General features: G+C 41.5%; 1 protein-coding gene across 5 annotated transcripts in view; it reads left to right on the top strand.

Annotated features, from left to right (window-relative positions):
- COMMD1 (copper metabolism domain containing 1) overlaps positions 1-10,323 on the top strand; it is a 241,908-nt gene extending 231,585 nt beyond the window's left edge. For all 5 annotated transcript variants that reach the window (XM_033239182.1, XM_033239186.1, XM_033239189.1 and 2 more), the window contains one exon: positions 10,090-10,323. In XM_033239182.1, the coding sequence (XP_033095073.1) occupies positions 10,090-10,200 (111 nt within the window). In that variant the 3' untranslated portion in view covers positions 10,201-10,323. The remainder of the gene's footprint in view (positions 1-10,089) is intronic.
- Positions 10,324-11,728: the final 1,405 nt, after the last annotated feature.

Consider the following 11,728-nt stretch of genomic DNA (forward strand, 5'->3'; position numbering starts at 1 on the left):
AGCTATTTTTCCTAATGCTCTCCCTCCTCCCGCCTCACCCCTGACAGGCCCCAGTGTGTGTTGTTCCCTCCCTGTGTCCATGTGTTCTCACTGTTCAGCTCCCACTTATAAGTGAGAACATGTGGTGTTTGGTTTTCTGTTCTTGGATTAGTTTGCTGAGGATAATGGCTTCATTTTCTGTTCCTGCATTAGTTTGCTGAAGATAATGGCTTTGAGCTCCATCTATGTCCCCTGCAAAGGACATTATCTTGTTTCTTTTTATTGCTATGTAGTATTCCGTGGTGTGTATGTACCACACTTTCTTTATCCAGCCTATCATTGATGGGCATTTGGGTTGATTCCATGTCTTTGCTATTGTGAATAGTGCTGCAGTGAACATATACATGCATGTATCTTTGTAGTAGAATTATTTATATTCCTTTGGGTATATACCCAGTAATGGGATTGCTGGGTCAAATGGTATTTCTGGTTCTAGATCTTTGATGAATCGCTACACCATATTCCACAATGGTTGGACTAATTTTGCATTCCCACCAACAGTGTAAAAGCATTCCTATTTCTCCACAACCTTGCTAGCATCTGTTGTTTCTTGACTTTTTAATAATCGCCATTCTGACTGGCATGAGATGGTATCTCATTGTGGTTTTGATTTGCACTTCTCTGATGATCAGTGATGTTGAGCTTTTTTTCATGTTTGTTGGCTACATGAATGTCTTCTTTTGAGAAGTGTCTGTTTATGTCCTTTGCCCACTTTTTAATGGTTTTTTTTTTTATTATAAAGTTAAGTTCCTTGTAGATTCTAGATATTAGGCCTTTGTCAGATGGATAGATGGCAAAAATTTTCTCCAACTCTGTAGGTTGCCTATTTGCTCTGATGATAGTTTCATTTATGAGAGCCATTTATGACAAACCCACAGCCAATATCATACTGAATGGGCAAAAGCTGGAAGCATTCCCCTTGAAAACCGGCATGAGACAAGGATGCCCTCTCTCACCATTCCTATTCGACATAGTATTGGAAGTTCTGGCCAGGGCAATCAGGAAAGAGAAAGAAATAAAGAGTATTCAAATAGGAAGAGAGGAAGTCAAATTATCTTTGTTTGCAGATGACATGATTCTATATTTAGAAAACCCTATCGTCTCAGCCCAAAAGCTTCTTAAGCTGAAGCAACTTCAGCAAAGTCTTAGGATACAAAATCAGTGTGCAAAAGTCACAAGCATTCCTGTACACCAACAACAGGCAAGCAGAGAGCCAAGTCAAGAATGAACTCCCATTCACAATTGCTACAAAGAGAATAAAATACCTAGGAGTACAGCTAACAAGGGAAGTGAAGGACCTCTTCAAGGAGAACTGCAGACCACTGCTCAAGGAAATCAGAGGACACAAACAAATGGAAAAACATTCCATGCTCATGGATAGGAAGAATCAATATCATGAAAACAGCCATACTGCCCAAAGTAATTTATAGATTCAATACTGTTGCTGTCAAACTACTATTGACATTCTTCACAGAATTAGAAGAAAGTATTTTAAAATTCATATGGAACCAAAAAAGAGTTTGTATAATCAGTACAATCTTAAGCAAAAAGAATAAAGCTGAAGGCATCATGCTACCGGATTTCAAACTATACTACAAGGCCGCAATAATCAAAACAGCATGGTACTGGCACAAGAAAAGACACATAGAGATGAATGGAACAGAATAGAGAACCCAGAAATAAGACTGCACATCCACAACCATCTGATTTTCAACAGACCTGACAAAAACAAGCAATGGGGAAAGGATTCCATATTTAATAAATGGTGCTGGGAGAACTGACTAGCCATATGCAGAAAATTGAAACTGTACCCATTCCTTGTGCCTTATATAAAAACTAACTCAAGATGAGGCCAGGGGGCCAGGTGTAGTGGCTCACACCTGTAATCCCAACACTTTGGGAGGCTGAGGCAGGCAGATCATTTGAGGTCAGGAGTTTGAGACCAGCCTGACCAACATGGTGAAATCCCATCTCTACTAAAAATACAAAAAAAATTAGCCAGGTGTAGTGGCACATGCCTGTAGTCCCAGCTACTCAGGAGGCTGAGGCAGGAGAATTGCTTGAACCTGGGAGACAGAGGTTGCAGTGAGCCAAGATTGTGCCACTGCACTCCAGCCTGAGAGACAGAGTGAGACTCCATCACAAAAAAAAAAAAAAAGAATGAGGCTGGGCATGGTGGTTCATGCCTATAATCCCAGCACTTTGGGAAGCTGAGGGAGGCAGATCACTTGAGATCAGAAATTCGCGACTAGCCTGGCCAAAATGGTGAAACCCCATCTCTACTAGAAATACAAAACTTAGCCAGGCATTGTGGCATGTGCCTTGTAGTCCCAACTACTTGGGAGGCTAAGGCATGATAATTGCTTGAACACAGCAGGCAGGGGTTGCTGTGAGCTGAGATGGTGCCACTTCACTCCAGCCTGGGCGACAGTGTGAGACTCTGTCTAAAAAAAAGAAGAAAAAAAAATCTCAAGATGGTTTAAAGACTGTAAAACCCAAAACTATAAAAACTTTAGAAGAAAATCTAGGCATTACCATTCAGGACATGGTCACAGACAAAGATTTCATGACGAATTCACCAAAAACAATTGAAACGAAAGTAAAATTGACAAGCAGGATTGAATTAAACTAAAGAGCAAATTCTTTTTTTTTTTTTTTTTTTTTTTTTTTTTTTTTTTTTTTTTTTGAGACGGAGTCTCGCTCTGTCGCCCGGACTGGATGCAGTGGCCAATCTCAGCTCACTGCAAGCTCCGCCTCCCGGTTTACGCCATTCTCCTGCCTCAGCCTCCGAGGAGCTGGGACTACAGGCGCCCGCCACCTCGCCCGGCTAGTTTTTTGTATTTTTTAGTAGAAGACGGGTTTCACCGTGTTAGCCAGGATGGTCTCGATCTCCTGACCTCGTGATTCGCCCGTCTCGGCCTCCCACATGCTGGGATTACAGGCTTAGCCACCGCGCCCGGCCAAGAGCAAATTCTTAATGAAATCTCGTCTTAGTTGTTGATGTTGTTGTTCTCCTCCTCCTTCTCCTACTCTTCTGCCTGCCTCCCTTCCTCCCTCCTTTCCTTCCTTTCATTCTTCAGATATCAAAGTGCTACCATATTAGATATTTCAAGGCCAGGCACGGTGGCTCACGCCTGTAATCCCAGCACTTTGGGAGGCTGAGGCAGGTGGATCACGATCAAGACCATCCTGGCCTACACTGTGAAACCCCGTCTTTACTAAAAATACAAAAAATTAGCTGGGCATGGTGGCATGCACCTGTAGTCCCAGCTACTTGAGAGGCTGAGGCAGGAGAATAGCTTGAACCTGGGAGGCAAGGATGTAGTGAGCCGAGATCACGCCACTGCACTCCAGCCTGGATGACAGCAAGACTCCAACTAAAAAAAAAAAAAAAAAATTCAGTATCAAATGATAATAGAAAATCAAATATTGGTTCTAGCTTCTCCTATTATTTAATACTTGGAGGGCAACCTTCTTACCAACCTAGGCATGATGACAATCTGCTGTGCTCAACCTTGGAGTTTGTATTTGGTGATTCTGTTTCAGCAGTCTAAAGAGACTTAGCTTTATGTGTGTACTGTTGGCTTTGTGAACCAGAAGAAATAGTGATTGAGACCAGTAAATAAAATAGGAAATGAAGAAACGATACCCTACATAGAAAATATTGGAAATATCAGAGGAATTAATATAATAACCTCTCTTTCCTCTTGCCTGAACCCAACTGTAAGGGGTGACACAATTTTTTGAGAACAGCCTCACAGGACATGGAATAAGACAGAGACAGGAAGATAATGAATATGAAAGGACAAATGGAGAATAATCAGCACAGTTTTCAGGAAAATATAAAATTTTAATTGGGGCCAATGGTTCCTTAGGAAGGAAGTTGGATGATCTTTTGCTACAGAGAAGCTATTTCTGGGATTCAAGGTCTCTTGAAGTAAAGGAGCAGTATCAATGATCATTGTGAGAAAGCCACAGAAGTGTGGGAATGAGTGGTGAACACGGGTTTACTTATGAAGATGTTTTGAACTTCTCTGGCAGGCAATGTTCAGTGCTACTGGGTTTCTTATTTATTATATAATTGCCCTTCAAGGAGCCATTGCCAATTTTAATGTCTCCCATATGTGTTCTTTCTTGAGTGCTTGCTCTCCCTCTTCCTCTTTCTCTTTCTCTCCCCTCATTCCGCTGTGGTTAAACACAGAAGACAGTTGCAGCGTTGTGGGTCAAAGGGTTATTTTAAGCTTATGAAAGGACAGTCCAAACAGAGGATATAGGCTTTATGGCCAAAGTTTGTGCTCAGTAAAGAGTCCCTTTATGTCAACAAATGAAATTAAAAGAAAAATCTGGGGTAGTAAGCTTTATGAAACATAGCCAGCTTTATGTGGCTTTTTTTTTTTTTTTTTTTTGAGATCAAGTCTCGTTCTGTTGCCCAGGCTGGAGTGCATTGGCGCAATCTCAGCTCACTGCAACCTCCTTCTCCCAGGTTCAAGCGATTCTCCTATGTCAGCCTCCCAAGTAGCTGGGATTACAGGTGCACATTTATGTGGCCTTTTTGAATCAGTATTGGTTAATGAAATTCTAAGGCATCCTTTCCCACTCTAACCCTCCCTCCCCCAACTTTTACCCCCAACTTTTATCATTTTTGAAAGAAAACACAAGACATTAGAGCCAACATTGCCAATGTTATATTATAATCCTAAATATGATCCATAAATTAGGGGATAAAGCTTTGTGAAAATTTTGCATAGAAAGTAGTATCACTGTAGAAAATATAGGACTGTTGTTTTATTTTATGTTGAATTTGTTCTAAATGGTTCTATTTAAGTATTTAATATGTGATAAGTCTTTTTTATTTTCTGTTTTAAGCATTTTGTCACTGTAGTATTGTTTTGCAGAAGAATTGCTCAGGACCTAGATAAGGAAGTTTTTAAAATGGACAGTTATACACAAAGAGGTTATGGTGTGTAGGTGGATAAAACCAAACATTTGCTTACTAACAGCCTTCAGTTATTCTGTAGACTAATAATCAATTCTACTCTCTAACCTTGCTAGGAAGTGAGTTTAAACTAAAGCATTCAAGATTTAGGCTTGACCAGTAAGAGTTCCCTGAGGAGTGCTGAGTGGTTAGCAGGGAAGGAGTTCCTTAGGAATATGTGAGATGGCCTTCTCAGGAAGTGTTAGAGCTAGCTCAGTTTTTTTGTTGGTTTGGAGAGAGAATCCTCTCAAGGATTTTGTCATAGGATTTTGTAGCTTTTTAAAATTTCCACTTGGAGAGACAAAAATTTGAATATTTTGCCTTTGCTTTCCATTGTAATTTGGAATGGCTATTTAAACTGTTGAGTTTAATACACTGCTGTACTCCCCAGGATCACAAAGTACATGTTCTTGATAATGATGTGCTTGCTTATCTACTAACCACATTCTGACTCTACTCCGTACTGCATCCTTTACTGAAAAGAAGCAAGTTTGATTCTTGACTCAGATGCTTAAATACAGGAATTTTAGTCGAATCATCTCTTATTTTTATCGCCATTTAAGCCTAAGATGACCATGAAAAAAGTAACAGGTGTTTCAGATTGCTTTTGTACCTTCTGCCTCTGGCTTGATAAGCATCATATCTGCCTTCCTTTCTTTTCTTTCCTTTCCTTTCCTTTCCTTTCCTTTCCTTTCCTTTCCTTTCCTTTCCTTTCCTTTCCTCCCCTTCCCCTTCCCCTTTCCCTTTCCCTTTCCCTTCTTTCTTGAGATAGGGTCTTACTCTGTTGCCAAGGCTGGAGTCCAGTGGCATGATCTTGGCTCACTGCAGCCTTGACCTTCTGGGCTCAAGCGATCCTCCCACCTCAGCCTCCTAAGTAGTTGGGACTACAGGCACATGCCACCATGCCCAGCTTATTTTTATACTTTTTGTAGAGATGGGGTTTCACCATGTTGCCCAGGCTGGTCTGAAACTCCTGGCTCAAGCAATTCACCTGCTTCAGCCTCCCAAAGTGCTGGGATTACAGGCATGAGCCACCACCCCTAGCCCACATCTGCATTTGTGAATATATATACACACATATATATATATGTGTGTGTGTATGTGGTGTGTGTATATATATATTTTTTTTTTTCTTTTTTTTTTTTTTGGAGACTGAGTCTTACTCTGTCGCCCAGGCTGGAGTGCAATGGCACGATCTCGGTTCACTGCAACCTCTGCCTCCTGGGTTCAAGCAATTCTCCTGCCTCAGCCTCCTGAGTAGCTAGGATTACAGGCACCCACCACCACGCCTGGCTAATTTTTGTAGTTTTAGTAAAGATGGGGTTTCACCATGTTGTTCAGGCTAGTCTCGAACTCCTGATCTCCTGATCCGCCCGCCTCGGCTTCCCAAAGTGCTGGGATTACAGGCGTGAGCCACCGCGTCCGGCCTCTAAATATATTTTCAGGTGCATCAGAGGTATTTTCCGTAGGGTACCGCAGCCAAATGCAAAATGTGAAGAAATGTCTACATGTTAAGCCCCAGTTTAAAGGCTCTTGAATTCCTTATAAGATATTTTGATAGCATAACTAGATGAAAGTAGGCCTTGGTAATACAGTTGTAAGTTAACAATTTCAAGTGTCATGTATGTTTATGTGTTGCTTTTGAAGGCTAATATGTTATTATTTCAAGGGGAGGAAGGTGAAGATTGGGATGGAAAATATATCTATTTAACTTTGGACTTCTTTATTTAGCCCACTCTTTCTCTCTAGTATTTGGCATCCCTCAAAAATAAAGTGAGCTTCATTCATACATAGAGGTCCAATCACAAATGAGTCCTGAAACCTACAACAAACTAATAATCCCTTAGTCAGAAAAGATCCTGGCTATTTATAAACAAGCTTTACTCAGTTGCTCCTATCTCTATGAATATTGTTCCTGGTAATCTCTTTACCTTTAAATAGAAAACCAGGTGATTTATTACTGTAACTTACTTTCACTGAGGTGAAATATAAGCTACATCTTCTTTTTTATCAATGTCCTTAATATATATGTTAGTTACTGGTAATCACTAATTTCTGGACCATTGTGTCCAAGGCCAGATGTTTAAAAAATTGTTTTAGGCCAGATGCAGTGGCTAACGCCTGTAATCCCAGCTCTTTGGAAGGCCGAGGCAGGTGGATCACTTGAGGTCAGGAGTTTGAGACCAGCCTGGCCAACATGACGACACCCTGTCTCTACTGAAAAAAAAAAATACAAAACTTAGCCAGGCGTGGTAGTGCATGCCTGTAATCCCAGCCACTCAGGAGGCTGCGGCAGGAGAATTGCTTGAACCTGGGAGGCAGAGGTTGCAGATCAGGCCACTGTATTCCAACCTGGGTGATGGAGGAAGACTCTGTCTCAAAAAAAAAAAATATTGTTTTAAAGTCAAACTAAAGGCCTCAGTGAAAATGAACGAAGAACAGGCTTTCACATCTGAGACCTGTTCTGAATTTTGCCAACTGAACTGCCTAATTTGTCATAAATTTGCTTTTCTTTCCCAAAGGAGATAACCCCTCCTACAGCTTGAACACTTATCAGTATTCTTTCTTTGTTTAAACTTGGTTTTTGCTTTGGACTAAGTGAAAACTTGTCAAAGTTTCTAAGCTCACGTATGAGACTGCACTTCTCTCCTATCCAAATACATGTTTGAGGACAGGACTCCTGTAGGCGAGGAGAGCTGCCTTCCCTATCGTTGGAAGCCTTTCATCCGAGAGGCCCCTTCTTTCCCTTTGTACTTATTTCTCCCTGGGGGATATTCACTGCCATCCATGTAGATTCAGCTTAGCAGCTTAGCAACAGCAAAATCAACTCCTGAATATTATTCTAGCTGATGGCAAAGTGACACCCTCCTTCTGAAGAAGCTTGTTGGCCTTCCTTTCCTACCCCCATCGCTTTGGAGATGGGGGTAGGAAATGTCATAGTATTGTAGAGGAGGAAAAACTTTTTCTCTGCCTTCTTAGGTTCATGTATAAGGCCTGCAAATTAAACTGACAAAAGTTTCACAGGAGAAAAAAAAATTACAAATTTTACTGATGTCAGTATTTTTAATTTTGTATGCACACAAGCTTAACAGAAAAAAAAGAAAATGAAAACCCAATGAGGCAGTCAGACTTGAAAGCTTGCATACCATTTTAACAAAGGAAGATAAATTGTGAAGAGAAGTGACTGTGACTAGACAAAGGAAAAAGGGTTTGGTCTTCTAAAGGTGGTAAATTATGGGAATTAAATATATGGTGAATCTAATGGTATATAAAGAGTTATTTTACTAAGGTTTGTGCAGACTCATCATGGTGTCAGCTTTCCATCTTTTTCATGCCCACAAAACTTCCCTAGAGAGGGATTTATGGCAGTTCTCACTGTCTCTTTTTTTTTTTTTTTTGAGATAAGGTCTCACCCAGGTTGCTAGGCTCACTCCACCTCTTGGGTTCAAGCAATCCTCTAACCTCAGCCTCCCAAGTAGCTAGGACTACAGGTGCACACCACCATGTCGGACTTTATTTTATTTTTTATCTTTAGAGATAGGGTTTCATTATTATTGCCCAGGCTGGTATTGAACTCCTGGCTTCAAGTGATCCTCCTGCCGCAGCCTCCCAAAGTGCTGGGGTTACGGGCATGAGCCACCATGCCTGGCCTGGCAGTTCTCATTTTTTAGAAGTTTCTGCTCTTGGCCAGATAAGGGAAATCTCCAAGACTTCTTTTTCCATCTGTTGAGTCTCGATTGCCTTCAGCGCAAAATAACCTATATGCCAGAGTGGCATAGTTGGGGCTGGTATATTCTGATACTTTTCAGTAGTTAGAGAGGAAAATACAGAGAAAAGAACATTGACTTGGTGACTGTCATCAACAGAGGTACATTAATTAGCCACATCATTTAACATGCCTGGGGCTTAATTTCATTATCTAGAAAACAAGGCAATTGGATTATATGCTCTGTAAGGATTCATACTGCTCTAAAATTACTTTATTATTGTTCTTAAGGATTTTGAATGTAGTTGTTCTTAGATACATAAAATATATCCTTGTCTCTCAAGATAATGCAGATGTAGAATTTGTCCAGTGTACATGAAATTCCTGCTACCATAACTCAGAGATCTTACGACTGGGCAACATACTAAGCCCCGCCCCTCCACCGTCTCTACCAAAAAAAAAAATTTTTTTTAAATTAGCTGGGTGTGGTTGTGCATACCTGTAGTCCTAGCTACTCAGGAGGCTGAGGTGGGAGAATCGCTTTAGCCCAGGAGTTTGAGGCTACAGTGAGCTATGGTCATGCCACTGCACTCCATTATGGAGGGCAAAAATAATAGAGGGGAAAAACAAAATCTTATTTTTTGGTATCTACCATCTACCTAACCTCAGATTGACTGACGAAGCCTCACAGAGGGAATGTATTTAAGGGAGCTGTGAGGAGGGTTGGCTTGCAGCAAGTGGAAGGGCCCCAGAAATGTTTGTTGCTAGTTCAAGATCTGGTTATCTCTCAGTTATCTGGCTCATGTTTCCCAAGCAACTTGTCACAATTTCCAGCATAACCACTAAATCCAAGTTAGCTCACTTCCCAGACTAACTCAAGAGTCCATCAGAGTAAGTCAAAATTCTCTTCATTTTTGTAATCTAAAGTGCTGTGGAGACAGTATAGACTTCGGAGTCATCCAGAGCTGAGAGTTCACCGTCCGATTCTGCCTTTTTATGCCATTTATTTTTGGTACAGGTTAACCTCTTTGTGCCTCAGGGTCCTCATTTTTAAAACTACTCAAGTTCTTACCTTAAAAATTATTAGAGGATCAAATGAGATGACAAAGAGGAAGAGCTTCTCATCTGTCTCCTAGTGAGAACATCTGACATTTGTACGCCTCTTATTTATTAATACGAAACACCATCATAAAAGCACTTTTATTTAGAGCATTATGTGGATATGCTTTGCTGGGTAAAATATCACTTCGATATTAAGGTCTGAGCTGGGCTTGCTGGATTGGGACCCTGGGTATTTTGAGTTTGGTCATGCCAGATGGCCTTGGCTATCTTGTGGTTTCCCTCTAAAATATCCTTTTATGTTTTCCAGGAATCTGAATTTCTGTGTTTGGAATTTGATGAGGTCAAAGTCAACCAAATTCTGAAGACGCTGTCAGAGGTAGAAGAAAGTATCAGCACACTGATCAGCCAGCCTAACTGAAGATGACGTATGAAGGAGTTGGAGTTGTTGAAACCAAGGTGTTCATGATCCCTCCCCACTGACCTTTTTTAAAAAAATTCTTGTGCCCGCATTGGTATTAAATCCTCGCATTCAATCTTCCTGCCTCTGCTTGCTGAGATTTCTTTTTTTCTAGCTTTCATTTACTCTTACAGTCGTTCTAGTGCAGAGGTTCTCACTCTTCAGTGTGCATAAATGTTATAAGGGGTACTTGTAAAAGCATTCACTTTTTTGTTGTTATTGTTAAATTCAGAGTCTTGCTCTGTCACCCAGGCTGGAGTGCAGTGGTGCAGTCATGGCTCACTGCAGCCTCAAGCTCCTGGACTCAAGCGAGCCTCCCATCATCTCAGCCTCTCAAGTAGCTGGGACTACAGGTCCATGCCACCACACTTGGGTAATTTTTTTTTTTTTTTTCTTTGAGACAGAGTTTTGTTCTTGTTGCCTAGGCTGGAGTGCAATGGCACGATCTTGGCTCACTGCAACCTCCGCCTCCCAAGTTCAAGCAATTCTCCTGCCTCAGCCTCCTGAGTAGCTGGAATTGCAGGCATGCACCACCATGTCCGGCTAATTTTGTTTTTTTAGTAGAAATGGAGTTTCTCCATGTTGAGGCTGGTCTCAAACTCCTGACTTCAGGTGATCCACCCGCCTCAGCCTCCCAAAGTGCTGGAATTACAAGCGTGAGCCACCACGCCCAGCCTGATTTTTGTATTTTTTGTAGAAATGGGGTTTCACCATGTTGCCCAGGCTGGTCTGGAACTCCTGGGCTCAAGCAATCCTCCCACCTTGGCTTCCCAAAGCCCAAAGTGCTGGGATTACAGGCATGAGAAAAGTATTTACATTAAAAAAAAAAAAAAAAGCCGGCTTCCAGGGCCCTATCCCCAGAGACTTGGATTCAATAGGATTGGGGCGAGAGGGATCAACAGTGGAAATCCTTGATATAGTGGTTTGTCCTGGGTGGGGTTTTAAGAATTTATACATGATAAATCATGCAGGAATTATTTTTAAAGTAGAAAAAAAGCTTTTATCATGTAAATATAGGGCTGACCAAAGTGCTATGTCCTTAGCTGAGGCATAGGAGCACCTACCTAACCTAGAAAAGATATACCTGACCCCAGTTAAAACCTGAGATGCTTCTGAAACTGATTTGGGCATTTGGATTAGTTCTGCTTAAATCTGGGGCAGCTGATTTGATCTGAACTACTGAGAGACTCAGGTTTTTCTGGAACCTAGAACTAAATTGGTCTCACAACAAAGGGACTCCCTTCACTTGCCTCAAGTCAGGATCGTGGGAAGGGGCAGATGTCTGCTGAGACTGACGTGAGGTCTTTTACCTCAGAAAATTTTACCTGAGTCATTAAAATAAAACCCCTTTCAAAAAATTTCTTTAAGGAAAACGAGTGTAGCCGGGCGCGGTGGCTCAAGCCTGTAATCCCAGCACTTTGGGAGGCCGAGACGGGCAGATCACGAGGTCAGGAGATCGAGACCATCCTGGCTAACATGGTGAAACCCC

The sequence above is a fragment of the Trachypithecus francoisi genome, unplaced genomic scaffold (assembly GCF_009764315.1).
Source record: "Trachypithecus francoisi isolate TF-2019V2 unplaced genomic scaffold, Tfra_2.0 Lachesis_group17, whole genome shotgun sequence".
Classification (NCBI taxonomy): domain Eukaryota; kingdom Metazoa; phylum Chordata; class Mammalia; order Primates; family Cercopithecidae; genus Trachypithecus; species Trachypithecus francoisi.